The sequence below is a fragment of the Pavona decussata genome, unplaced genomic scaffold (assembly GCF_977016875.1).
Source record: "Pavona decussata unplaced genomic scaffold, jaPavDecu1.1 SCAFFOLD_53, whole genome shotgun sequence".
Classification (NCBI taxonomy): Eukaryota; Metazoa; Cnidaria; class Anthozoa; order Scleractinia; family Agariciidae; genus Pavona; species Pavona decussata.
In genome coordinates, this window is record NW_028145475.1 from 2,385,199 (window position 1) to 2,412,500 (window position 27,302).

The 27,302-nt window shown below is 39.4% G+C and overlaps 3 protein-coding genes across 10 annotated transcripts in view; 1 reads left to right on the forward strand and 2 right to left on the reverse strand.

The window, feature by feature from the left end:
* Window positions 1-9,487, forward strand: part of LOC146480453 (E3 ubiquitin-protein ligase MARCHF6-like) — a 26,291-nt gene extending 16,804 nt beyond the window's left edge. The window contains exons 23-31 of one of the 8 annotated variants that reach the window (XM_085109615.1): window positions 464-670; window positions 1,638-1,707; window positions 2,641-2,822; window positions 3,299-3,433; window positions 3,506-3,595; window positions 4,022-4,154; window positions 4,697-4,832; window positions 6,026-8,196; window positions 8,236-9,487. In XM_085109615.1, the coding sequence (XP_084965741.1) occupies window positions 464-670; window positions 1,638-1,707; window positions 2,641-2,822; window positions 3,299-3,433; window positions 3,506-3,595; window positions 4,022-4,154; window positions 4,697-4,832; window positions 6,026-6,113 (1,041 nt within the window). In that variant the 3' untranslated portion in view covers window positions 6,114-8,196; window positions 8,236-9,487. Of the gene's footprint in view, window positions 1-463; window positions 671-1,637; window positions 1,708-2,640; window positions 2,823-3,298; window positions 3,434-3,505; window positions 3,596-4,021; window positions 4,155-4,696; window positions 4,833-6,025 lie in introns of all 8 variants that reach the window. The other 7 variants (XM_085109614.1, XM_085109616.1, XM_085109617.1 and 4 more) reach the window with 7 other exon arrangements.
* Window positions 9,402-10,852, reverse strand: LOC146480454 (uncharacterized). Its single transcript, XM_085109624.1, has one exon. It carries the CDS (start codon window positions 10,850-10,852, stop codon window positions 10,181-10,183), a length of 672 nt encoding a protein of 223 aa, XP_084965750.1. The 3' UTR covers window positions 9,402-10,180.
* A 9,403-nt stretch (window positions 10,853-20,255) lies between these two features.
* The window catches only part of LOC146480455 (GPI-anchor transamidase component PIGT-like), a 10,690-nt gene continuing 3,643 nt past the window's right edge, over window positions 20,256-27,302 (reverse strand). Inside the window, exons 5-13 of the mRNA XM_085109626.1 lie at window positions 27,004-27,091; window positions 26,316-26,410; window positions 25,069-25,171; window positions 24,266-24,331; window positions 23,958-23,996; window positions 23,430-23,585; window positions 21,970-22,135; window positions 21,585-21,665; window positions 20,256-21,259 (exon numbers count right to left, since the gene is read on the reverse strand). Coding sequence (XP_084965752.1) covers window positions 20,968-21,259; window positions 21,585-21,665; window positions 21,970-22,135; window positions 23,430-23,585; window positions 23,958-23,996; window positions 24,266-24,331; window positions 25,069-25,171; window positions 26,316-26,410; window positions 27,004-27,091 — 1,086 coding nt within the window. The 3' untranslated portion in view covers window positions 20,256-20,967. The remainder of the gene's footprint in view (window positions 21,260-21,584; window positions 21,666-21,969; window positions 22,136-23,429; window positions 23,586-23,957; window positions 23,997-24,265; window positions 24,332-25,068; window positions 25,172-26,315; window positions 26,411-27,003; window positions 27,092-27,302) is intronic.

The following is a 27,302-nucleotide window of genomic DNA, read 5'->3' on the forward strand; positions in this document are numbered from 1 at the left end:
GTGATACATTAAAACTCAGTCCCCACTCCCCCTCATCAATATCAGTCCACCGCTGAAAAGAAAGCTGGACCATCGTCCAGCCTTTAAAGCAACATTGAGTGAGGGGGAGAGGGCAGTGAAGGTTTGCTACATGTACCCTCCAGGCGGTGTTTTGCTCATGGGAAATTGAAATATATGCTCAAAATTTGCATTTCTCTTAACCAATTTTTTCCACAATTGTTGCTACTGAATACTTGTTTATGGCTCCATAATTACATTTCCTAGCCTGCAAATTACTTCTGGTTTTCTGGTTCTTGTTCCACTCAGGAAGGAAATAGTCATTTTTTACGAGTCAAACAAAAGCTAGGAAAAGCAAATGTTTTTGCAGGGCTTTGTTTGCAAGCATTTTACAAAATAAACTTGGTGTTTTCCGTCCTATTTGTCAAACAGTCTGTAACATGCAGAAATTTTGAATTTTCTTTAGGTGTATGGTTTGCATTTGAATAACCGTAACAACCAACAGAATGTCCAACAGAATGTCCAACAGAATGGAAACCATGCTCAACAAGGTGAGGCTGCTGATCAGAATGCAGTGCAGGCTCAGCCAGCTGGTGGAAATGCTGCAGCTCCTGAAGGCGGAGCAGCGCTTGGTTTTCAGCCGTACGTCAGACCACCCATGTTTGCTTTTAAGGTAACTTAGATTAATTACTAAAAGTAAGGGGATCAAGTATGGTACCTTTTTTAGGCCAAATCCTTTCAAAATGCCGCAACGCTCCCCTGTGACAGAACAACCAAGGACATATATACAACCCTCTAAGTTTCGGCTATTTTAGGTGCCAAAGCAACTAAAATTTTTGTCCTTGCAACCTTAGAGTTGCCAACAGCCTTGCTACAAAACTGAAAGATTTTACTAGTCTCCAAATGGCCACTGAAGAAAGAAAAAACAACTTGGAGAGTTGCCGTAGATCACTCTCAGTGTTACGCATTCAATCATTGAATTGACCGTTAAGGTGAGATAAACAGTGGACCAACAGTGGCTTCACAACTGACTTAAGTGATATGTGTACTGTCAGTTGCAGTAGCTTGTTCATTTATCATGATTTATGACGTTAAGCTGATCTGGTAACTTTGAAGTAGTAGTGCTGTATGTTAGTAACAAGACTCATCACTTGCTCCTAAAAATTGCAAAACGTTCTCGGTTCTGCCTTCTGAGTAACTATCACAAGCTCCAACCCCACTCCCTGTAATCTGTACTGATTTTAAACTCTTGCATAGTTCATAGTGAAAAGGGAGAGGTCTAGACTAACTTGCTCATAGACCGACAATCTTGGACAGATCAAATGAAAAATTAAGACCACTTCCCCCCCCCCCCCCCCCCCCATTTCAATGATGGAAAATTGGCGCGTTTGACTTTGCGCGCAAATTCATCATTGATTTTGAGGGGGAGGGGGGGGGGGTTAATTTCTCATTTTAATCTGTCCAAGATTATAGCCTTGACTTGTGCCGTCCATCTGATACAAAGACTATTTACAAACACTCGTGGAACTTGCGATATCTGTTCGCTGCACAAAAAATAATTCGAACGCCGGCCATTTCTAGACTTGTGGCTTCACGGCACAAGTAATAACAGCTGTTCATATGCATTGTTTGATTTCTAGATTCTGCTGCTTGTCATACTGATGTGTGTATCACTCTCTTTTGCAAGTTTTATGACTTTGACTGGACCTGGTAAGATTTGGGACATTCTTTTATATCCTTGTTCTTCAGTCAACATTCAGGTTCACACACATCTGTAACACACCTTTGTTTGTGCCCCCAATCTCACTGCAGCATTTGCATCAGGCCAGCATAAAGATGCAGTATGTGAGTTACGGTGCTTTCCATTAATTTTGTCAGAACTGGCCGGCCAGGCCATTCAGTTCATAAACGGAATGTACCAATTTGAAGGATAAGTTTTATCCTAGTCCTTCGAATTTCTTCAAAATAGCGCGTACCATTTTCAGGGTGATTATTTTCCAAGATTTTGCAGCACCATCCTTTCAAAATGACGCATTCGATTTACAGACCTTAGATTTGTTTTTATTTTAATATGTGTATTCTTTATATTGAGTATGTTTCCACTACTTTTAAATGCATCTATGCTTACTCTACAAATGGAGTCCATGTCATTGTCTATGAGTGCAACTACCGTAATTAAGGATGGTGCCTACTAATAAAGAAGTATTTTTGTTTGGTTTATGAGTGACTATGCGGGGAAAGCAGATCTTAGCAAGGGCTATTAAAATCCAAAAATAAATTTGGAGGTAACCATGCATCTTTTAGAGACAATAAAGCAACAATTATTCTAAAAAACAGTAAAATACAGAACAATGTATGGCTTTTTGTTCAATATTGAAGCTTTTTTATCTCTGAAAATGTATGGTTACCCCTAATTTTCTTTTTGGATACCAAGAGCACTTGCTAAGGTCTGCTTTCTCCGCATAGTTTTAAACCGCGCAAAAATATCCCTGTATTAGTAGGCAACACCCTGAGGAAACCCGAGTATCTCGAGATGCGCAGAACGTATGCGCAGTAACAAAAGTAGGCACCGTCCTTAACTGGCTCCGGTCCATGCCATTCTCGTCCGTTGTGAACCCCAATTTCTGTATTGTTTTTGTTTAGTTTTCATTGGCCGCAGTGTAATGCTGTTGTGGATGGGTGATGCGTCTGTCCATGAGCTGTACACAGCAGCCTGTGGTCTCTATATCATCTGGCTTGTTTGTCGAGTGGGAAGTGTTTTCCTCTCGTGGTTTCCTCTAGGCTGGAAGGGCGTGGCTGGAAAATTCTTTGAGTGGTTTCTTTTGGTAAGTTACCTGTGTATTCTTTCTTTCAGTCAGTCTAAGCATTCTTTTTATCGTTTTTGGTTACTATCAGTTTGTTTGGTTGCTAGTTTGAGGTAATCAGAAAGGTACCGTACTATTTGTTAAACTTGTAACGTTACCGAGACAATGTTTGTTAAAATATCAGTATCTTTCTTTTGGCCGGATTTGTCAAGAATCATGAATATTTTTCGTCTCGAGGATTCACCACTTTCATTTCTATGTTTCGACGAGCAAATTAGGAGCAAATTAGCAAAAAAGTTTCCTCAAACCAAATATCACAAAACAAATTTATTTCTGTAGCAATGGGAAGTAAAATGGTTATCCCGCACTTTACTGCGTTTGGCATCAACTGCGCACTTTTCCTTTGTATTTCAATTGTTCCATGTGTTCGTTGCGTTTGTGTCAATTCTTAATTTTCAAAGTTGCTCTAACGCTATTGGCTCTGTTGTTACTTGCAGGGTCTAAAGTGTGTAATCGTGGCCCTTGCCCTTGTTGGTTTGGTACCATTATTGCTGGGACTACTGTTTGAGCTCGTTGTGGTGGCACCTCTGCGAGTCCCTCTTGATCAAACCCCTTTGTTCTTCCCCTGGCAGGTGAGTGTGCAACACATACATTTAGGTACCAGCCCCTTGTAGCGAAAACTAATGTTTTTGTTTCCATATTAGGACTGGGCTCTTGGCGTGCTCCATATGAAGATCATATGTGCAGTGACCATGATGGGACCGAACTGGTGGCTCAAAAGAGCATTGGAACAGGTTGGTTGTCACGCAGTTGTCACGCAGACCATGTAGAGTAAACTGACCAAACACGATTCGAGTTACAACAAGTGCTGTTCTTGCATGACAACTTGGACATGTCACGCACAAACATGACCAAATTCAATTTGGAATGAGACATGGCGTGACTGCCTGTTAAGCGTTTTACTTTGGAGGAACTGCTGCGCAAACTTTACCCCCCCCGAGTACTTTGCTTGTGGCTAAAATTTGGATTCAACCGTGCCTAGCCGTGTAGGCAATCTTTTTAACTCATTGAAAACTGTCTGTAAACCAAAATCGTTTCTGGTCGACAGAACGCCATTCAAACTTAATTTTTTTTGTTTTGTTTTAGTTTAGTTTAGTTGTTGCTTATAGTGCTTTCAATTTAGAGTAAAAGCGAATTTTGCTTGTCCTTTTTTGTGTCAGGTGTATCAAGATGGTGTTCGGAATATAAACGTCGTGTTCATCTTCCGTCACGTCACCTTACCCGTGGTAACTTGTCTTCTTTTGGCTGTCACGGTCCCTTACACCATCGCTGCAGGCGTCGTACCCATAATTGGTGAGTTCTTTATTTCTTGGGCTCGTGCCCAGTCATTATTTTGATTTGAGCCGAGAATAGACTGGATGTGAGAGAAGCGATCATCCCAAAACACCCTACTTCACTTGAATCCAGTCTCCCCTTGGTACAGGCTCAAATTGACAGCTGGGTACGAGTCAGGTTTTATTACCATTCCCATCTTGATGTTAACCGCGTGCATCCTCCCGTATGGCTCACATGTATTTCTTTCTCCTTTCCTGTTATTTCAAACCATGCATTGTTCCCCTTATGTGCTCCTCTTGACTTCCCCTTGAAAGCCATTGGTAGCGTACGAATTTTTTTAAAACCCAAGATTAGCGAAAGGATTACCTTTTGGGGGCACCTCCGGTGACAGCTGAAACTTTTTTTGTTACCTTTCCGTTACAAGCTCCGCGGAGAGGATTGTTTTTGTCCATGTTGTGAGTGCAAGTCTTTCCAAGGCTACTTAGCATTTCTTGTGCGTTTGATTTCCCTTAAAACACTGTGGAATATCCCTTTTGACCGCTCTGATTCTTTCTCCCCAGTGCGATCACCCGAAACCTCGCTGTTCTGTCTTCGTCGTATTTACCCTTTCCTGCTGGCTATGTTTGTGCTGATTGTGGGCTTCATCTTCCAAGGACGACAATTTAGACTCCTCTACGAACGCATCAGGAATGATAAGTAAGTGGAGACACCTTTGAGGGGTTTGTTTTTCTCTTTCCCTTGTCGGAGATTCTCTGCGGACGCGCGGGTCCTTTGGTTTCATCTTCCCTGATAAGGAGAACATTGGGTACTTTCAGTTAGGCGCCGAATGGAACGGTTTTTCTGGGTAACAGCAACCGACTTGAAAACAAACCCGTTCTATTCACGTTTCATTTCTACGTAAACCGAAATAAAACGATCAACTTACGTCGGAGAAACTGGGTCCGAGTTGGGATGGCTGAATGGAACAGTATTGTCGGGTTGTTCCGATTTTCCCGAACGTTAGGACAACCTCGCAAGGTAAACCCCAAATTGCGATTTTTTTTTTCCGGAAAATGTCTGTTCCATTCGATTCCTTACCCGGGATTTCTTAAATTTGTGGACGAATGGAAAGCGGCCATTGATTCCCACATTATTTAAACTCGATATCGAACTAATTACCGGAAAATTCTTGGCACGGGTATAGAAAAGGGGCCCCATTGATACCAACCTAGTGCTACAAGGGCCACCCTGCTTAAATAAAGATGACTTGAGTTGAGAAATGACACTATAGCTTGTCTTGGGTTACACTTCTTTCAGTATAGTTCAGTGTTGGTGACAAAGTGAATAAGTGAATGCATTTTCCCTGTTAGATGACCGGGAATAACATTTACCATCTATCTGTCCTATGATCATACCGTAAAATTCCGAATTTTATGGAACAATCCCTTGGCTTGTTTTCGCTCCAAGGACTCTTTATGGGGCTTATTATTTTCGGGGAGAGAGTCGTTTATTATTGGGGGAATCTTGTGTTTCAAAATTGATGAAGTTTCGTAGTAAAGACAGCTTGAAAAACTAAACTAACAGCTTAGAACAGCTGACCTAAACTGCCCATGGAATAAGAGGTGTGGTGGGGGTGGCGGGGTCATTATGGGAAGGATTTTAGGATAAGGTTTGTGGTTTTATATTCAGGTGTCTTATATTTCGAATTTCACGGTATCAAAACTAAAATTCTAGAATGTGATCGATCATTAGAAATGTTATTTATCGAGGAATCCGACTTCTACTGCGAATATTTTGATATTTGGGGTTGGTTTTTGAAAACCAACCTCATCAATTCCCAAAGTCCGCCATCTTGGATCTGCCATGGCATGCGCACGCTTATGTTTGCAATTGTTTGGTTGTATTTTCAGATATCTTGTCGGCCAGAAACTCGTTAACTATGAGCATGGTAAGCAACCAACCAAGCCTGCTTCTAAACCTGCAGTCGATGCCAAGTGAATAATTCTTAGTATTTGTAATTTTCACAACTGGCTAAACTCTTCATTGGTCGTCTTTGCAACGTTCCTCAATCCTCCGTAATGGATCACTATAGTAGCGTTGTGTGACATTCAAGCAAGGCTTTTCCCCAGTAATGCATTACTGGGTATAAGTGTTGTGTGACATTCAGGCAAGGTCCCCTGGTAACGAGTAACTAACTAGTTGGTAGGCAGACTCGTTACGTGACAACCCTTTGAAAGGTTGCAAGTATAATTTGAATTCGAAGAAAGTAAATGTGGTTTTCGAGAAGACGTTTTTGCGGTAAAGTCCGCGGTTAGAGAAAATATCGTCGAAGAGAATTTTGTTTTATATATTTATTCATTCCCCTTAAGGGGTGTAATAAACGACTGAGAGCCAGACTTTATAATATAGTTGTGAGATAGTTTTAGATTCTCACCTTACAACCAAATAAAGTATTGTAAAACGTTCTAAATGATAGTGAAATGTGGGGTTAATTTTATGAAGAGGTTATATTTTCGTTGTTGGTAAATCTTTTAGTCTTAGATCTTAAAACTGTTTGAAAACACAAGAAATTATTCAATCTAGTGTTGCCAAATACCGATAGATAACCTTGTAGTTCTTCAAATTTGAATTTAGGCTTAGACAGTAAAATCATCGATTTTGCTGGAAAAGTCACATTAAAATGAGCAAAACCTGTAAACTTTAGCGTTATACCCAACCTTGCGTCATGTTACCTTGCTTTTTTTAAACTCATCTTGCATGGCTCATCACAACATCCGGAGCGGAGAGCTGAACTCTGAAGATGGACAACCCTACAAAACTAAAGCCATCGAGTTTTATGGATAGGTACCGAGACTTCTTATGCTAAACGCACACGGGCACGTTTTTCTTGATATGTTTGTGTTTTATAAGTTTTATATTTTGTATGTATGACAATATTTGTCAGGCTTTCTTTGATAAGGCTTCTTCGGAGACGTGGCAAGGAAAACATGTTCGTGTACTAAGGCTTTGTTGTAGTCTGGCTTGTGCATTTTTCGTTGCTTGAAGCAATCATTTTAGTTGTTGTTGTTTTTTTTTTTTTCTGGCGACTCAGTGAAGATTCAACTTCGTTCCAGAGATTTGACATCAAAGTACGAACTCTCAGAGTCATTCAGTAAATCTGGTTTGAAGTTTTCTTCAGAGCCGTTGTTTCCAACATGAGGGCCCATGGTCTGTTCTTGTCTTCGGTGGATGCCAAAACATTGGCAAATTACTTTCCCGCATAATCTGTTATTTTGCTTTGCACTCGATCTTCTCCTCACTTCCCACAAGGACATCACTGCTTTTGCTACTTCACGCATCCCCTTCTGAGTATGCCACGACTGAATGCAAGCCATTTGTTTGTCTGGTGTGAATTTAAGTCGGACTTTGGACGACTTGTCCGTCAAGCCGAACATATCGACTTCCAAAAATCGTCTTCACAGACAACCAGATCGACGGACAAAATCAGACGACTGTTCGTCTTCAAGTGTGGAAGCGGTTATTTTTCAATGGGTTTGAATCCGCTCAATTTGTGAAAGGGTCGTTGTTTTGTTTATTTCTCTGTTACATCCGACCGGTGTACCGAAGTTCAAGGGTTCGATTCTCGTCTGGGACTCAGATGTTAATCTTTGGCCCATGGCATTTTGAATGTTACATCTTTCTCATTTGTTTGTTGTTTTTGTTGTTGTTGTTTCGTTTGTTTGCTTTCAGTTTTATTAAAATTTTAATTGGCCGAAAAATGGGTCTTAGGATTCACCGGCAAGTTATCTTTAAGAAGGCGTGTAAAATAATAGGTCTACATTGTGAGAGCATCGTCCAGGGTCTCCGACTTTCAGCCATCAAGACGGAGAAGACAAGGCAAGATCTTGCTACGATATAGGTCAGTGAACGATACCATTTAGGTCAATGAACGATATAGGCCAGTGAATGATACGATACAGGTCAGTGAACGATACCATTTAGGTCAATGAACGATATAGGTCAGTGAATGATACGATACAGGTCAGTGAACGATACCATTTAGGTCAATGAACGATATAGGTCAGTGAATGATACGATACAGGTCAGTGAACGATACCATTTAGGTCAATGAACGATATAGGCCAGTGAATGATACGATACAAGTCATTGAACGACTGTGAGAACTGCCATATTTGGTGACTTTTGGTTTCTTTGTGAGGCAAGTTGGAACTTTCGCTGAAATTCATGGGTTTTGCAAATCTTTTATCCTTTCCCCTAGTATTGATTCGAGCCGAAATTCAAAGTTGAAAAACTACGAGTTGGTTTATTACAAAATTGTTTAAAATAGTTTGGTTTGAAGAACAACACTAGTTGTTAGATTATGGGTTCCAATCAGAGCAAACTCGTTTTTCAAACAATCAGAAGTAAATTCTTGAGCAATCCTAACCTGGGCATATTCGGTCTTGGCGCTGGTATCACGGTTTTTCTTTTTCGACCAGAGATTGGTTCTCCACGTTATCCGAGCAACATTTTTGTGCAACTTGTGACGGTCCTTGTGACGCAGTAAATGTTGCGTTGTAAGTTGCTCGTCCTGTCGCCCCCGCGCGTAACAAATTTACCTTTTTGTGAGTCTGCATAGCTGGCGGGATTTTGGGGCGGTTGGGCAAACAAGTAGCGAAGATTTATACAGCCAAAACTTTATACAGTCAACTCTCTTTATTGCGGACACCCTCGGGACCGCGAGTTAGTGTTCTAAATAGCGAGAGTCTATAACAGCAGGAATTTATTTCAGTCGAACGTCTGTAATTTATTTAAGCCGGGGATTTAGCTGCTGTCCGTAATATCGGGGTGTCTAAAATAGCGAGGTGTCCGTAAGGCGAGAGTTGACTGTATTCCTGTGAAGACAATACCGCCAGCTGTGCGGGCTACCAGTTGATAGAAAGCAGACGCTGTTTCAACTTTTCCAAACATGAAAAATTTGTTGCCAACGGAGGTGGTAATAATACTAATACTCTCAACAAGCAATCAACTTACAACGCGACGTTTGTTGTAAGGTGCACAAAATTGTTTCTCACCTTCATAGTGGCCTTTAGTTGTGTTTACTGTCGGGTGAGCCGTTTGGAAACCCCCTTAAGTCTGGGATCGCGGGACGGTAGTGTCCCGCTACCTGCTTCCCGCGAATATTTTAATTATTACTTGCATATTTGACTTCATTTATTCGATTTAGTTTTTTTTTTTCTTGCGATAGTCTTTATCTTTTCTCGTGTTATCGAGGCTGAGTATTCCAAATAAGATACACCAAACCAGTTGGCTCATTAAAATTTAATGTATAGTAAAATTGTAAATACAAGTTATTCGCCTAGATTAAAATTTCTACCACTGTAAACACGCAACTTGCATTAAATTGTTCTTATCTTAAACCCATGGTTGAGTTTAATTCGACCGCAGGATTCTAAATTCCTGTTAAGTTATGTAAATGTGTGATCTCCTTGTTTGGGTTTACAGTATAATTTACAACTGATGTTTTGATGACATTTCGTGCGTTGAAATCGTGCCAAATATCTGACAAAATCCACTTACGTTCCACTTCAAAACGTAGACAATCTCGCTTGATTTCAATTGCTATATTCGATGGTGCATTTTTTCTAATCGAAATTCTGATTTTATTTTTCCCAACTTTTAGATTCTCCTTAATTAACATCTTCATTGAAATGGGTATTTCCATTACAAAAACTGAAATTTTCCATCTATACGTCAAAAAAATGAAAATAGGTCGAGTCATTTTACGAATTTGGCCAACTGGACATTTTCTTGTATCTTTTTGAGAAGCCTGGTGAATCGGCAAATTCTATTTTCGAAGGAAATTTTCCGACGAAAATTTTGAAATCCTTCCTTCTATTTATATTTTATGAAATGTATTCGTTTATGCGAAGTTTGATGCCATCCAAAACCTAAAATTATCGATCTTAAACCGTATTGTGTGTCCGTTTCTATGTATACAATGGTGCGTGAATATAAAAACAATCTTTACTACTATAAAAAGTAAATTCCCTATTTAGAAAAATAGCGACCGACTGAAAACGGATTTAATTTGATTTAACTACGGGATCGAGGGAAGTTTGATTCCGAAAAGCCTGAATAGTTTTATCTTTAATGCAGTCGTTTGTGGCGTCTTTTGAAGACCCCTCAATATCTGTATATATTTCTGGGATATCCATGTCTTCATGAAGCGATACAGGCGATGAAGGATCGGGCGATCGCAGGCCCCAGTTTTCAAGGTACAATCGCGCAGTCTCGATGTAACCAGCGCTTTCCATTGCTCTTGCAATCAAAACTACCATGTCTTCCGTCTGTGCGAGATCAATCGGCAGGCGGCCTTTGCAATCTACGCAAGTTAGATCGGCGCACGAGTCTATCAGAAGACCAACAACATTGCAATGGCCGGCAACAATCCCAAAGTGAAGCGCTGTCCATCCGTTTTTGTCCTTCCCTTCGATGTCTGCGCCGTGATCAAGAAGCAGCATAACTAGCCTTGTATTTCCCCCGAGACAGCTTTGTTGTAGTGGTGTCAGCCCGTACTGGTTCTTCTCGTTGAGCGCAATTTGTTTTCCTCCGTATTTTAATAAAAATCTTGCCTTCGCCACGTCGCCTTCAACCACCGCTTGGTTAAAAATTACGTTGGACGACGACGGCCAACGCGAAAGCGGCTCCTTGTGGTCGTTCAGGCCGGCTTCCATTACGCTGAAAACAAACTTCATGGACAAACTGTTCTTGCCGTGGCGATGTCACAGTTGTATGCCAGCCTTAAAACGCCGTGTAAACAAGGATACAACTCTCGAACGTTCGATCGGGCTCGTTTCCGTCTCGTGACAGATTCGAATGTCTATATTTGCTTCTGTTGTCGATAATCTCGAGAAATTCACGGTCACGTCTATTTTGGTTTAAATTAAAAAGTCGCGATGCGTTGTGCAAATAGGAAGTAACTGTTGCATTGAAAAACGCTTTCAGTGGATAATCCCCTGGTCTCACCTCTATTGTCTCCAACAGGTGCAAATCACCTTTTTGTCCATAGATGGTTGCATTCATTAAAAACCTGACTGAATTTAAAATAATTGCTAACGAGAAGACCGCCTGTCCATGTTATTTTACAAGCTCTGTTTGCTGTCTTTGGTTTTGTCATCAGTATACTCGACTCCTGCTATTTTGAACACTGAAGAAAAATAATTTAATTGATTTGCGAAAGCGGGCGCTCGAGATAACCGGTAGAAGTGGTTTTCTGTTCAATTAGAAAGATGAAGAGATCGTATTTATTTAAATATATTTACTTTGATGCGTAGCGGTACATACTTAACAAATAGGTGTAGATGCTGAGGTTTGAGATAGGCAGTCGAAAATCTGGCAATTTATACTGTTCATCTGTGTGCCGAGAAACTGTTTTTTTTTTGTAAAGGAGGGTTGGAGGCAATCCACCCGTCGTGACATTCGACAATCTTCGTGATACTTCGAGCGACCCTCAGAGGTCGTCAGTGGCCTTCGGACCTCTTCGGGGTAACTTCGGAAATCACCATTATTACTTGCGCTCCCAATACACCTTAGTAAACGCGACACCTCTCTTACTCTATGCTTTTGCGAGCCAATCAAAAATAATTTCAAGTCCAGTAATTTCAGCCAAGGATCAATCAAGGATTCCCGGAGATAGCCAAAGATTTAGCAACGATTTCCGAAGATTACGATGATATCAGCGTGCAGTTCCTCAACACCTCCTCCTCTGTGGTAAAGTTTCGGTGGTTGCGGTTTCTCCTGTGTGATCTTAATCCCTTCCGGATCATCTTCCTTAGTCTCATCGAGGATGCTGAGAAATTTCTTGAGAAGAAAAAAGAGTTCCCCTACCCTGAGAAAACAGTTCTGTGTTGCCGACAACACCTCTGTGCTGAGGAAGACGTCAAAGACGTGGGCCGAAAGTCGTGAAGGTTCGTTTCCGAAAGATTTTTATTTGTGGCATCCTCACATTTTTGTTTGCAATATTTTGTCGGACTCTTTTAGCTAATTGTTTATGTCAAATGCTTATTTTATTACAGGAGAGAAAGTCGCCTGTGTCTCGTGGTGCGAGTTCCTTATGGTCGAAAAATGAAGATTATTTTAAAAACGTTTGCTGTTGAGTTTCTCGCAATTGTAAGTATCGTCTATAAATCTTAAACTTAAACTTATATTAATTGCTGTGTCTGAAGTATCATCTTTTAGTGATGATGACAGCGGCGAAAGAAATGATATATCAAACAAACCATAGAAATCTCTACTAGAGCGATTTTCAATAGAGTGTCGAAAGTAATTACGTTTTTGCTTTGGTTTTGCATTAATACGCGCTGTGATTTGTTGATAAAACTCGCGCCACTTTCTCAACCAATAAGATGTAAAACCAAAACCAATCGTGCATCGATCGCACGCGTTTTCCCGCGCTTGGCGCCAGTTACATGTATTTGCTTTAAATTCTGTTTGGTTCATTGCACTGTTTACATCTGTTGTGATTGGCCGTAGTAATTGCTTTGGGTTTGGTTTTACAACACTCGATTGAAAACCACTCTAACTGTGATCAAACACGAGGAAGAGTGTTTCATTCGATTCCCACTGAACACCGAGAAGTAGGTTGGAAAAACGAGGCGCAGCCGAGTTTTTACCGAACTTCAAGATGTTGGGAATTCGAATGGAACACTCTTTTGAGTGTCTGATAAAGCTTCTCAAACCATTATAATTCTTGGAGAAATTCAAAGCAAAAGTTAACCAAATCTTATGATAATTGGGATCGCATTTCAAACCCGCCTTGACAATAGTTTCCAGCCGACAAATGTAAGTAATAAAGTACGAAAGTAACTCCGAAGAACATCCTGCAGTACTCAATATTTGAGTCAACAACCAGGAGATAGATATATAGAAACGTAATATTTCGGTTTAATTCAAAACCATTATCAAACGATGGATAATTTCACAAACAAGCGTAGCTTATAATTTTACAAACAAGCGTAGCTTATATAAATTACAAGAAATACAAATATCACACGCATAATTTTCTAAGGAAATAAACAAAGGAAAGAATCCTAACAAAGTTCTATGCAAACAATCAAAGCCACTAAACAAATGATCATAGCCACTAAGGAATCTAAATCTATCTCCTGGTTGTTGACTCAAATATTGAGTACTGCAGGATGTTCATCGGAGTTACTTTCGTACCTTTTTACTTGACAGAAATGATTTCCTTTTTTCGGTCGTCATGAATTATTAATGAGTTTGAGAACTTTATGTAGCAGACAACGTCGTTATAGCCTGCGAGAGCACACGCCGTTTCCCGCTTCAGTTAGGTATGTCTAAGTTGTAGCTTACAGTAACACGGTGCAGCAATCAGAAAGAGGTTTCTGCAAAATGAATCCGGATAGGCTTTGTCCACAAACCCATCCTGAAACTCCGTATCTGGTGGTCAAGAGGGAACAGTGGAGAAGTGGAGAACTATGTGTATTGAAAACTCATTCTATTCAAGATTCCAGGAGTAAGTTACATAAATGAAACTGCTAATTAACTGCTTCTTATCTGGAGTTTGAGTAGCCAATCAGAACGCGTGAAAAACAATGTCGACTGGTTTGGTATATACTAACGTCAGACATTGAGAAGTTCGATTTTAAGACAAGCCGCTACATCGGGTTGCGAACTCGGACAACCAAAGTGACCGACAACTGACATTTTCAAACTCAGTGCTATCAATCATTTTTTACGAAATTGAATGATATTATGAGCGATGCTTGGCGGTCCCATACCTGAACAACGGAAATTGAATGATAGTTAGATGACTTGTAGCTCGATTGAGCTACTGACACTTTGAATTATACATAAGACTAGTTGGGCGGCGGTTAAGGAGGAAAGCTGTTGGACATCGTTGAGAACTTCTCGGTTCGTATAAAAATTTATTTCGACACACTTGTAATGCATTGCAACTTTTGAGGCTCTGGATGAACTCCTTCTACAGTGCCATCCCAGTATAACGAACTTTCCAATGTTATAGATTATAAGTCTGTTTGAATAAGCTTTTCTTTCGACAGTAAAAAAGATTTAGTTAAGTGGAAATTTGTCAAGTATTCTCATATTCGTTACATCTTATTTGCATTGTAGTGGGGGATTAGTGCGCTTCTATTGTGTATTTTTTTTAATAATTTTATTGAATGTTAACTTGGAAACATCAATGTAAGACAAAAGATACACCTCGTATTAAATAACAAACTAAATAAATAAGCAACTAAAGAAAGAAACAGATAAATTCACAGATCACTAAATAGATAAGTGAGTACTTAGTTCAAATGTCTTTGCAATAAAATATGGTTGTGTTGTGTTTTGTTTTTAACAGAAACCAACTCGAAAACTTATTCAATGGCTTTTTGTGCTTTGTATTTTGGACAAGATTTACTCGATTCGATCGGTTCGCTTTCTGCAAGCAGCGGGTTTATTGTATGGTAGAGATATTTTTTCAACGTAAGCGTTTTCATCGTTTCCGAAAAGCCACTGAGTTGGTTTAGAGTATGCTTGTTGCCTGCTAATTCTCTTGATTTTCCTAAGGTAAGTTACTAAGTATGAAGACAATTTTTCGCAAAAAAAAAAACTAAGTCTTTTGGCGGGAAATCTTTCCGACTTTTGAACGGAGCGCCGCATAAACAATGTGTTCCACTCGGGCTCGCTACAATGTCTGTAAGATTTCCCGCCCAAAGTTTTTTCGTCCACGTTACCTTCTTGATTCGCGGTAATTTTCCCGCCAAAAAACTTAGAAAAAATACGGTGCCCAAAATACGCATGCGCCGAATTTTTTTTAAAAAAATTCAAAACAACTACACACTCATTAGGGAGTATTAATAATAGCTTTATTGTGTTTCGTCTTAACATTTGCTATTAGTCATACATTATTTTTTACAAGCTATAATGCTAAGTCAAATAAAGTTTACACTTTTTGTTGCTTATTTTTTCTAAGCATACAATAAAGTTTTTCATTGAATTCTATATACTTTGTTTTCCTCTACTGCTACTTACGATTCAAATGATTGAAAATTGTAAATGCTTAACAAATTAGTGAATATTAAATCTCTTAGTTATTCTAACTACTGATTCAATACTAGCTCGAGAAAGAAATATCCCCGGTGTTACAAATATCTTTGTGCTGACTCTCTGAAATTTTACTCTGCCAGCAGAGGTATCTTTTTGGCAAGTCTTTTAGCTTGTACGAAGTCGTTCACGTCTCTGGTATTTCGCGTAGTTGGCTTGTTTAGTGTCGGGGAGGCTAAACAAGCCACTGAACTACGCGAAATGCCAGAGACGCGAACGACTTCGTACATGCTAAAAGACTTGCCAGGAAGAAACGCTCTGCTAGCAGGGTACCGAAATTTGTCAGCAATTTGAAATAGATTTTTTTTAATCAACCGCAAAATGATCCTGATGTTCCTTAATTTAAGAGAAAATGAAAGCAAGAGAATCGACCCCCGTTGCTTGCCCAATTTCATGTTTACATCGAGCAATTATTCAAGTGTTGTTAGCCGAGTCTGACCTCCTTCTGAATACGGATTTTGATTAGATTGTCGGTCATTGGAAATAAGAGTGTTTTTTACCGGTCAAACGCGTTTTATATTTATGGTATCTAGGTGATAGGAAAATCAACGTGCCAAATAATGGTTGAAGAAAAATCCTTACGTTTTGGGCTTAGCCCTTCTTCAGCGGACCAATGTCAAGTACAGTGAATTTCTACAACGAAAACTGAAAAACAAAGCCGACTCAACGATCAGAAGGTCATGCTCGATTCACAACGCTCAAATATGTAATAAAATATTATAAAATATCTGTTGCCTGTAGCTCATCTTCAAATCAATTGAGATGAATAATTATCATTGAAAAAAAGGCATAAAATCAGCCAAGGAACGACAATAATGGAAAATTAGCTGGTATTACAGATTTTCTTTGCGCTGACTTCGGAAAAGTCTAACGCCGATTTGAAAAACAAATTGTCCTAAACTGCAATAATTAGCAAAACCAGGTTAGTTTTCCGTTGCAAGGTATCACTGCTGCTCGATAAAACTTCCTATCAATCGACTCACTCCCAGAGGAAAACCTTAGGAGGTGCGATGGGGTTCCGACTTTCGGGTCTGTGGATGAAATCCTAAAGTGTGACCATTCAAGTGAAAGCTACGTTGCAGTTTGTTTTTGTTTGTTTTTCTTCCCAAGTGGTTCTATCTCTCGTGTGGCGCTGTTTATTATGCCATACAAGGTGGTTCTAGCTTAAGAGTCTGAAGATGAAATCCTAAAGTGTAACCATTCAAGTGAAAGCTACTGAACAGTTCTTTCCTGTGGCGCTGTTTATTAATTATGCTGTACAAGGTGGTTCTAACTTTTGAGTCTGTGGATGAAATCCTGAGCAGTTTGTTTTTGTTTGTTTGTTTGTTTGTTTTTCATCCTAGGTGGTTCTCACGTTTGAGTTTGTAGACTAAATCCTTAAAAGTTTGTTCACTCAAGAGAACGCTTAACACTTTTCTACTATAGGCTGCTATTTTAAAGGTATCGAGCAGTACTTTCTTATGCCATTGCTTATTACGGTGTACAAGCTGGTTCTAACGTTTGCGTTTGTGGACGAAATCCTAAAGTGTAACCATTCAAATGGAAGCTGCTGAGAAGTACTTTCCAATGTTTGTTATGTTCAACAAAGTGGTTCTAACTTTTAAGTCTGTAGGCGAAAATCCGGAAGTGTGATCATTGAAGTGAAAGCCACTGAGTGGTACTTTGCTGTCGTGTTAGTCAAATGAAGGCTGTTTGGTAGTTCTTCCTTTTGGTGCTGTTTATTACGCTGTGCGCGTTTCTCAAGTCAGTCTTAGAAATCCATTGAAAACTGTGACTAATAGAGTAAAAGCTACTGAGAATTACTACACTGATTGTGGTGCTGTCTATTATGCTGTAGAAAGTGGCCCTAACTTTTGAGTCTGTAAAATAAAAACCTAAGATCGTGTTCGATCAACTGTGTGTTCCAGAATAGAAGTAAATGAAATGTCTTGTTTTAGGTATTCCGAAAAGGCGTGTAAACTACTCCTCACGTACGATATTCAAATTTAAACGGTTACTCCGACAAGTCCAAATGCTGCGTGGTACATTTTTGGTAATTCTGGAATGCGACCAATTGAATACACCCTTACTGTGCCCATAAGGTGCCACAAACTCGTCAAAACGCTTACCGAGCAACAACGATAATTCAGCTTCAAGTTTGAGATGGTTCAAAAAACCCGTGAAATAGATGAGCAAATTAGATTCTAATAGAACCCTATTGTTCTCCTTTGCTAGACGTTCGAGTGCAAACGAGGCTTAAGGACTTGGTTTTGATACAAACTTCACTTTTTTCGTGTGAAAATCATGTTGTTCTTATGTTACCTAGTTTGCATTAACATTTGAAAAGCACTGAGGTTTGTAAAAAAGCGAAATCATCTTCAGCCTCGCTTGCAGTCAAAGGCCGGGTAACAAAGCAAACACTGGTTTTGTAAACTGTTCAATCTGTCATTTGCTATTTCCACCTCTCTACCTTAAACCCTGTCTGCGAGGTCTTCTCTTGTCTTTTCTTCCCCATGACCAGTTTTCCCCGCTGTCTCTTAAGGATGAATACATTGTAATCTGGAACAAAGGCAGAAAAACATGGTCGACCTTACTTGCGTGAATATTGTACGAAAATATTACTTGCATTACAATGCCAAGCTTTTGGTTTTGCTTCAGAAAACTGTTCAAAGAGTCAACGTTATGGTTAATTTCCTCCAGAAACCTGGCATCTATGAGCCTCGCGCGCAGGAGGTTTCTATCCTGTTTCACTGCGAGTACCACCGACGGCAGCACACAGGCTCGGATGCTTCCTGTTTTTTTTTTTTTTTTTAATATTTTTCAACTCTGGGACCACTGTAATTGGCTTATCGCTGTTGTGGTATCCCTGCCTAATTTCGCATTTATTATACTTATTCCTTTATTTTTCTGTATCATGTTATACGCGAAGCTTATAAAATTAAATAAATTAAGAAGTCTGATACATTCCTTTCATTTTATTCAACTATTGATCCTACTCGATGCTGAGCAATCCCCGTACATTACTTTTTACTCTTTCGACAAATAATGTATTCAAAACTGACTTTTTTAACGCCTTCAAATAGTAATTCGTTTATGTATGTCCTTAACACCGTCTGCCTAGATTAGCTCGCTATTTGCAGACGGTGTTCATTTTTAAGTAACGTTTAAAAAAACTTAATACAACTTGAAACTTGAAGCTTTTGAACGGTGTTTTAAACGTCTGGAGCATCGTTCGTTACGGTCGTCCTGTATCATATTTCTGTTCAAATAAAAATCTCAAAACGTTCTTCGAAATAATGCTTTTTTTTTAGTAAAACCTTACCTTTAATAGCGTTGTATTCATCGCTTGTCTCCATTATCCAGCCTATACGTCCACACAGTTTCACCTCTAAACTACACGAAAAAGGAAAACGATTGCAAGTGTACAGCCTATTGGTGTGGGGTGTTTCTGTGAGGGCAAAGGACACGTATTCTATCTCTGATCCCTTGCACACTCCAGAGCGATCAAATGTACAACCAAACAAAATAAAATACTAAAAAACAAACAGGACTACAGGAAAGAGCTACTGAAGAACTTTCATTTGAATCGTTTCACTCAAGAATACGGTTTTATCTTCGGACTTATAATTACAGCTATTAGAACTTCACAATACGACTTGGGATTTGGTTCTGGGAGTAAGAAAGGTAAACTGTTCAATTAAATGAAGAGTTTTTCCTCCATAGTCACATAAAAACTGAGCTAAACACAGGGCAAGATTTCCGTACAGACCCATACATTAACTATATATACATTTTGTAACTCAAACTCTATTCACGCTTGCCGTTTTTCGAAGAGAGTGAGTATGACAGTGATGCATGTATAATTATTAATATATAGGGCTGTGCGGAAATCTTTCCGCACAGTTTTCGGGGAGAATGGTGAACTAGATATTTCAACATCGTTAATTACTAAATGAGGTCGGCGCTTAAAGTTTATCTTACAAAAATGACGACGGATTCTGATTTTCTTGCGCAGATTACCCGGGACGATATAAACAGCAAGACACTCGCTTACCTTCGGTTTACGTAACACACCATGGCCTTTCCAACCGCCATCATCCAGCAAATCTCGGACGCCTTTTCAGATTATATACACCACTGAAGGGAAACGCGCACTACTATTTTTCGGCCATTGCTTAAACCGCGTGTCTTCTTGAATACTTTGCAAATGAGGTGTGATTGTGAAATGCATAAAAGATGAGCCATGATTTGAAATTTAAATTTTCTTCAACAACTCACTCACTCGCCCCTTTGGGAGTGAACGAAGTGGGGGTGGAGTGGTTGGAGGATTCATCCGCAAACTGTACTTGATACTACTTGATACTCAAAGTTTCTGCCTGTTTTATTACGGACCTTAAGGAACCAAGAAAGTAAGGAGTAACGACAACGAGAACGTCCCTTGAAAATACACATACACATTCCACGAAACGGTCCTGCCAACACCTACCATTGAAGTCAAAAAGTAGGCTTAGAGGTAAATGATAGCGTAAGCACCATAGTCCTTTGTAAGGGTACAGACTGAGGGTATTTCTCGAATTCTGGTTTACGCGATTTTTACCATTGCATGAAGCTCTCAAAAATTATTAGTCTTTTACGCAGCTGTTCTTTTTGGATCGTTAAGGGACATTCTCCCCAAATAACCCTATGAACGACTGCAAACCGCAAAGTAATAAATCTTCGCAAATTTCCATCAAAGGCAAAAATGACGAAAACAAAGATTTGCCCTGAATATCAGGTCTTCCATGGGGGCGGGGGGGGGGGGGGAGAGGTAAGCACCCCTTCCCTCCCTCCCCGCCCTGAAAAGCTCGAGCTAACTAAGACTGGAAACAATAAATGGCAAAAGGCGAGATATTTCTACCGTTGGAACAACTAGCGTAGTATCAGGCTTTACAGATCCTGAGTTTAAAACTCGTCATTACCATTTGCTATCAAAAAATCGCCTCGAGCCCTGCATTCAGTTGTCTTTCGAAAATACGGAGACCGCACTAAAGTAATGGAAAGTTGCAACACTTAAAAATACGAAGACATTTTTAATTGTCTACCTGCTATCAATAAGGCAAAATACGACATTTGAGTGATGCTTGATGAAAATATCTAAGGTAACTTATTATTCTTGCAAAAACTGCCATTTTTCCTCAAAGAATCTTTCCTTGAGTTTTTTATAACTTTCAGCCCATTAATCCAAAGTGTTTCGTGACCGTACATCTCCACGTGGCTTCATGATTTTCTCCTATTAAAGCACTCTGCCTCACAGTGCTCTGGAGATTTTCTTTTTGTTTTCGTTCCAGATACATGTCTTGAACATTTTCAGCAGCTGAGACACCCACAACCAAGAATAGCCTTTCCGCAGAGGCTAATGGGTTCAAGAATTCGTACAACATGCTCTGACCAATCAGAGCAACGCATTTACATTCTTAGCCAATCAAGTTCAGACGAAAGTGATTTGACTCGCGCGACTTTCCTGCTCTTGCTGTCGGCCGGTGGCATGTTTTCAGGTCCGCATGACTGATGGAATTTGTTTCGATTTACTTAGGATTTGCTCAATCCTGACCTCGTTACAAATCCACAAATGATTTAACTTAGCTAACAAACTCCACGTTGACAATAAACCGACCCAACGCAAGTTTCTTTATCCATTAGTAAAACGCTTTACCTCTATTGAGAATGACTCGCAACCACACAAGCTCACATTTATTACCGTTCAAAACAACGCAGTCGGCTTTCAGTTCTCTTTCTTCTCCTCAGAAACTTCTTCCTTCTTTCCAAATATCTTGCTTTTCAACTTTCCAAGCGCAGCTTTAACCTTACCAACAGGTCCTACGTTTGTCTTCGAGTCCACTGCTTCAAATCTCCGCGAGGAAAGATTGTGGAAAGAACCAAACGCAATAGCCACCACAGTACAAGCCAGACAAATGACATTGTAAGGCATACTGAAGTCGGGGGTGGGGAGGGTGATTAAGAGGATTTCTGTGTGAAGACGAAGAAATATCTCCTCCTCTGGTGCGGCTTCAATGCTAGAAAAAAAGAAGAAAGACATTGGTCTGAGAATATCAGTCAAGAATTTTAGAAACCTAGTTGCGGCCAAAAAAAGATCTCGGAAGGTAACACGGCACCTCTCGCTCAGCTACAGAGCTAAATTCCCCAAAAGCCCCTGTTACACAGCTGCCCTCTCCCATGCAAGAAACAGAGTAAGCAGTACGGTTCGCGTCTTGATGTTTAAAAATACGTTCGTCCTTTTCTTCTTTCAGTCCATTTTTTCCATCTTTTATCCATCACAGTGTGGAAGCGCGCACGTTTTTTTTAAATTCTTTATTGTTTTAATAGAAAACTTATGGTTACCTTGGAAACAGCAGAGATGATTGACGTGAAGGACCAGTATAATTCAGTGGGCTTCGAAGTTTTGTGGAGATCACAGCTGAACTGAAAGAAAAGGAGGCATTTGGCATGTGAATACATAAAGTGTGCTCCACGATAAGCATAACAAACAAACAATCAAAACCCTGATGTGTGACGTTCCTGTTTCTTGATGCAAGACTGCAAGTGAATTTAAACCACTTTTTGCTGATAGCCATCCTCATCCTCAGTCCGAAAGAGTCCGAAAATCACGCACAGTGTCACGAAAGTTCCCGACGAGTTTCCGATTGTTATTGTCCAATCGGAAAATTTCACAAGAACCAAGAACGATATCACAAACTTAGAATATTACATAAATCACTGTTTTTACCTGATGTAGAAGCCGTGATGCGCATCAGGAGGATGTTCTGTCCACTTCAGGAATCCCTTGTGGAACTGTATACTCAGCTCAGTCACAGAGTTGGCCGGTAATGTTAGCAGCATTTCCAGCGTGTATGGCTTCAAACGGTCTTTAGCTGGGGTCACGTGAATGATGTCTACACACACAACAAAAAAAAAATGGTTTTTGCATACCGTCCCGGGATTTAACAGTTAACGCTCTCTAACAGCTTTTCACATAAAGGTTCTGGTACAGAAAGAGCATTTTTGCAAGAAAGGGAGAATGGCGTACACACTAACCTAACGCAATGCAGAAATGAGATGGAGTTTGGCGGACTTAAAATTTTATGGGAACCTGGTCCGCAATGTTCTTTTCCATAATTCTAATTTGTGTACAGTACACAGATGAAAATACCGTATTTCTTCGATCTGGTGTTCTTCCTTGAATAAGCTTTCCTTGGTGGCCCGGGGGGGGGGGGGGGGGGTTCTCCTCGGATTTCTTGGTAATGGTGTGCCGTTCGGTTCAGCAAACTCTGATCCTATTTGAGACCAAAATATGTAATTTTCCGCTTGTATCCTTTTTCAGATCTGGTTCTAAAATTCATATCCATTTTTTTTTGTAAAATCCATACCTGTTTTCAAACTTTCAGACCAAAATGGTTCAAATCTATACCCTATTTCAGACCAACCATATCCTTTGGTGCCGCACACACCTATATAGCTTATATGGGGGAGTGCTCCCACACCCCCCTACTCCCGTCTTGATGTCATGAAACTACACTAAGATAGGTAGGACATTAAAAATAGTGCATGATAAGACAAGGTTCAATCTACTCTACATTTACAGCCAAGGATAAAAAACATGGTCCAAAATTCAAGCCAGATTAATGATATTGATAAGGCAAAGGTATGTATAAATTTGAAACAAATAATGTATTCAAAACTGACTTTTTTTAACGCCTTCAAATAGTAATTCGTTATGTCCTTAGCACCGCCTGCCTAGATTACCTTGCTATTTGCAGGCGGTGTTCATTTGTAAGTAACGTTTAAAAAACTTAATAAAACTTGAAAAAACTTGAAATGAGCAGCCAGGGTGCTAGCCCACAAGCAAGCTCTCCAATTGCGGCCTCACTCGAGACCTATATTTGGGTGCAAGTGGTGAGCAAAGCAAACTGCCAGAGGATTGCTTCACTCATTGTTCGCAAGGTTGGAGAGCTTGCTCACAGGCTTCCAGGGTACTAGCCTCCCACATAGTCGTTTTTAGCAGTTTTATAGTACCACAAGGAAGACTACCAGGGTGCTTGTTTGTGGAAATAAAGGATTGTTTTATTGTAAGACAACAAACTGGCAAAAAAAAAACAAAACACAATGTTCAAAAACTTATTGTCATCAAAGAGCACAATGATGTAAACAAGCAGATGTACATGGAAGCCACGATATTTCTGTACTTACCAGGTTTGATATCTTTACCAGCACTTTTGATGGTCAGGGTGTGAAGAAAGATTCTAAGGAACCATGGGAAGGTGGCAAAGTACACTACTGGCAGGGGATCTGTGGGGTGACGATTGTGCAGCATGGAAGTGATGCCACCTTTCTCCTGACCATAACCTGGAGAAAGGTGAACACAAACATATATATGATTCACTTGTTTTTGATAAGTCACAAGAGACCTAGATTCTTAAATGTGCATGTCATGGGGGGTGACCACAGGTCCACAGGTGGTGGTGGTCCACAGGCAGCCCACATAGAGCCTGAAACATGACAGCTCAGGATGTTATCCCTAGTCTGCCACAGGGTTACCAACAGCATTTTTTAGGTTTCCCAGTGTTTGTCAGTACTCATTTACACACCTAAACAGAAAGAGATAACATGCACTAAAGTTTCTTGTCTAAGGCAACAATGATTTCTGCTTTATTTTTTTAGTGTTAAGTAGGCTGTTTTTGTATGTAAGTGTTGTGATTAAAGCACTTCTTTGCTTACCAGCTACAAATCTCTGAGCATAAAGCTGAGGGGGAATTCCTGTTGAAGAGATATATTCTATTTTTAGCATAAAAAACAAACAGAAAAACATAACAGTGATTGAAAAGAGTATGTCAATCTGGGCAATTTACTGTGCAATGACTTATTGATTACTGGTAATACTTAATTTGTATCCTGCTGTAAGATGTTATGGCAAAAACATGATACAGCTCTACAGTTCTATACCAGAAAAAATACCTCACATGTAATATTTTTTAAAGAGTAGCGTTTGCTTTATTTGTTTAAATAAGGGAAATAAAAATTATTACTTTGAGTGCCTCTTTTCTTCCATTTGAATACCACATTTAGAGCTGGGTCACTTGGATTTGCCAAACCTAAAATGATAACAATGATAAGCAAGAAACAAAGGTTTGTAAGTTACGTCACAAACACCAAATGCTATATGTTACCATATGACGCAAATGTATCTCAGTTCTATGTGTTTGTGACCACCAACTGCATTGGAGAAATAAATTCATTGGAGAGTCAGTCTAAAGAAAAAAATTATGCATTTAATATGTGGGATGATAAATAAATAATTAAACAAATAATAATTATTAGTATACTGCATAATTCCATGACGAGATGATTAAATGCGCTTTTCAAAATGGGAACACTCCCCAGGTTGAATGTGGAATTTGAAAATGTTGGTTTTTGAGGACAGGGAATTAAACCAGAGTACCTGGAGAAAAACCTCTCGGAGCAAGGATAAGAACCAACAACAAACTCAACCCACATGATGCCGAGTCAGGAAATCAAACCCTGGTCACATTGGTGGGAAGCAAGTGCTCTCACCACTGTGCCATCCCTGCTCCCCAAACACTCATTTCTTTTCCAACATTTGCATTTTCTTTGCGAATTATTATTTTGTGATTTTGGGGGTGTTGTTTTGAAAAATCTAGGATGAAGTGTAAGACAACACACATTTATAAGCAAGATCTACCAACACAAGTATAGGGACATTGGGAATTCTGTATAATTTCGAAAAAATATCCCCAGAGAATCTACTGTGCTGTGTAATTAAAATAGTCAAGCTGATTTTGAAGGATGAGTATTAACTTGTTCCACTTACTAAGGTGTTTAACATCATACATGGCAAAGTGCTGTTGATGATGCAGTGTCACTTGTCTTGACACCATAGAGAAGGCTGGAGATAAAGTAAACTCTGAACCACTCTATCAGAACAACAAATGAAAAAAATCCCTGTTAAACATCACATTACCCTGAGATCACATAAAAAAGTTTGGATCGAAGGACATCGGTCAAGGGAGGCTGTGAAATCCAAACTACTCCGAGTTAGGTTCAGTTTGGAAAAAGAAAACACACTGAGCCAATTACTCAAATTTATTTTCAAAGGTAAAAAAAAGTAGATAGCCAAAATTGAGCTGATTTGGAGAACTAAGATTTCAAATGTAAATCATACATTACACATCACTTGCATCAAGCCCTTCAAGTCTTGATAATTTATTGAGCTTAGTGTGAATTCTACCTTCTCGTATTCTCTTAATTATTTCTCACTGTTTTTAGGGAGGGGGAGGAGTGAGGAACCTAGTCCTTCCACACTCTGGAGGTCCTTGGTCAAGAGAGTGTACTTAGGCCCTGTTTAGTACCCACTATTTTGTTTACTGTGTCACAGGGGGGCATGTTCAAACCAGTGCCTTTCCCAAGGACCAGTGCCCAGTACTACCTATTGAGGCAGTGCCCATGCCCAGGCAAGGTGTCAAGATTTTTACTCTGGTACCCCCAAAAAGCCTTGTTCAGACTGGTGCCTTGGCCTGAGAACCAGATCCTGGCACCTAGTCTAAACACGGCCTTAGTTGAGAAAAAATGGTAGCTTTTAAAACATTATGAAAAAGAAGTGACTTACATGTAGAAATGCATTCGACTACGAAAAATTACAAAAATAAGTGCCAGAGTAAATTAATTTTGATTGTTTAGCTTTTGAAAATAAGGCTTTTCATCAAGAATTTCAAGCCTAATTTAAAGATCCAGAGGGACTCCATACATGCTAAACTTGTTGTTTAACTTGGGACTTTTTTATGTTACAACTTTTCGATGAGTTTTTTCTTTTAGTATTTATAGATCTCAACATATAACCATTTTTGAATTGAAAAGGACATTAAGCTAGCGTCAAAACATTGTCGTTTTGTAGGCATTTCTAAATCTTAAAATGATTTTAAGTTGTTTTTCTGCAATTTTTTATAGTCAAACGCTTTCAACATTACCAGTAAAGCAACCATTTATAGAATACGATTATTAAGTTATTAACAGAATCAGAGACTAATAATTTATTATTAGACCAATATATTATTGGCACACCTTGTTACCACTAATATCGACGTAAACTTTGCTGGTTTTAGCAAGTGGGCAAGCTGACTTGATGGGTCGACCAAACATCTTTTTGAAGGACCAATCTAGAATTTAACAACGAGCACTGTTTAGAGGAAATTACAAATTTTCTTCAGCTGTTCTAAAGAGAGTGTTACACTAGGCAATGTGAATATGAAACCCGTTTCAATGCAAAACTGTTACACAAATTACACCAAAAAAATTGCCAAGTTAACCAGCCCCTATCCTGATAAATGTAGCATGCCATAGTGTGAAAATGAAAGGGATCGGAACATAGTGACCTATGATACTTTTTTATTGTTTTTTCAATTGCTGCTTTGGCTCAGATTTCCCTGATTTTTTGTAAGTGGCCCTCAATTCCTTTAGGAAACATTACCATGAGACCTTTTCACTTTATTGCAGTTCATTTGGAGTAAAAGCCTATGATTATGGGAAAGATTCCCATTTTACCATAAAACATTTAGCACATTTAGCAGAATGATTTTAGGCACTTTTGAGTAAAATGAAAATTCAATCTAAAATTCTAGATAAGATGGTTATGCTCTCATCACTTCAATTGCTAAACAGAAACAGGGTTATATGACTATTTAACTAGAAATATGTCTAGATTAACAATATATACTTAACCATAAGGTACCAACACTTGGTTTTGCCTTACCAAATTTAGATCCTCCTCTCAACAACGGATCAAGCACCAAAGATAGTGACTGAACTAGCTCCACTGAGAACTGCGAACAGCTGGGATCCTAAAATTAAACCATTCAGTCCTTTAGACCTATTATAGTCTTCAAACATTGCCAGAAACAACATAGGGCAGTGAAAAATTCAAACAAGAGAAATTTGCAGTAGACCTGCACCCTTCAAAAGCTCTAATTTCACTGGACACTGATAACCTGCAGCTGCATTGTCTTTAAGGGCTGCAGGGAGCATTGTTCTGTTGTTCGTTCTTTTGTCCTC

Excerpts from the sequence above, each read along its gene's own strand:
- LOC146480454 (XM_085109624.1), bottom strand. The coding sequence starts at position 10,852 with ATGAAGTTTGTTTTCAGCGTAATGGAAGCCGGCCTGAACGACCACAAG.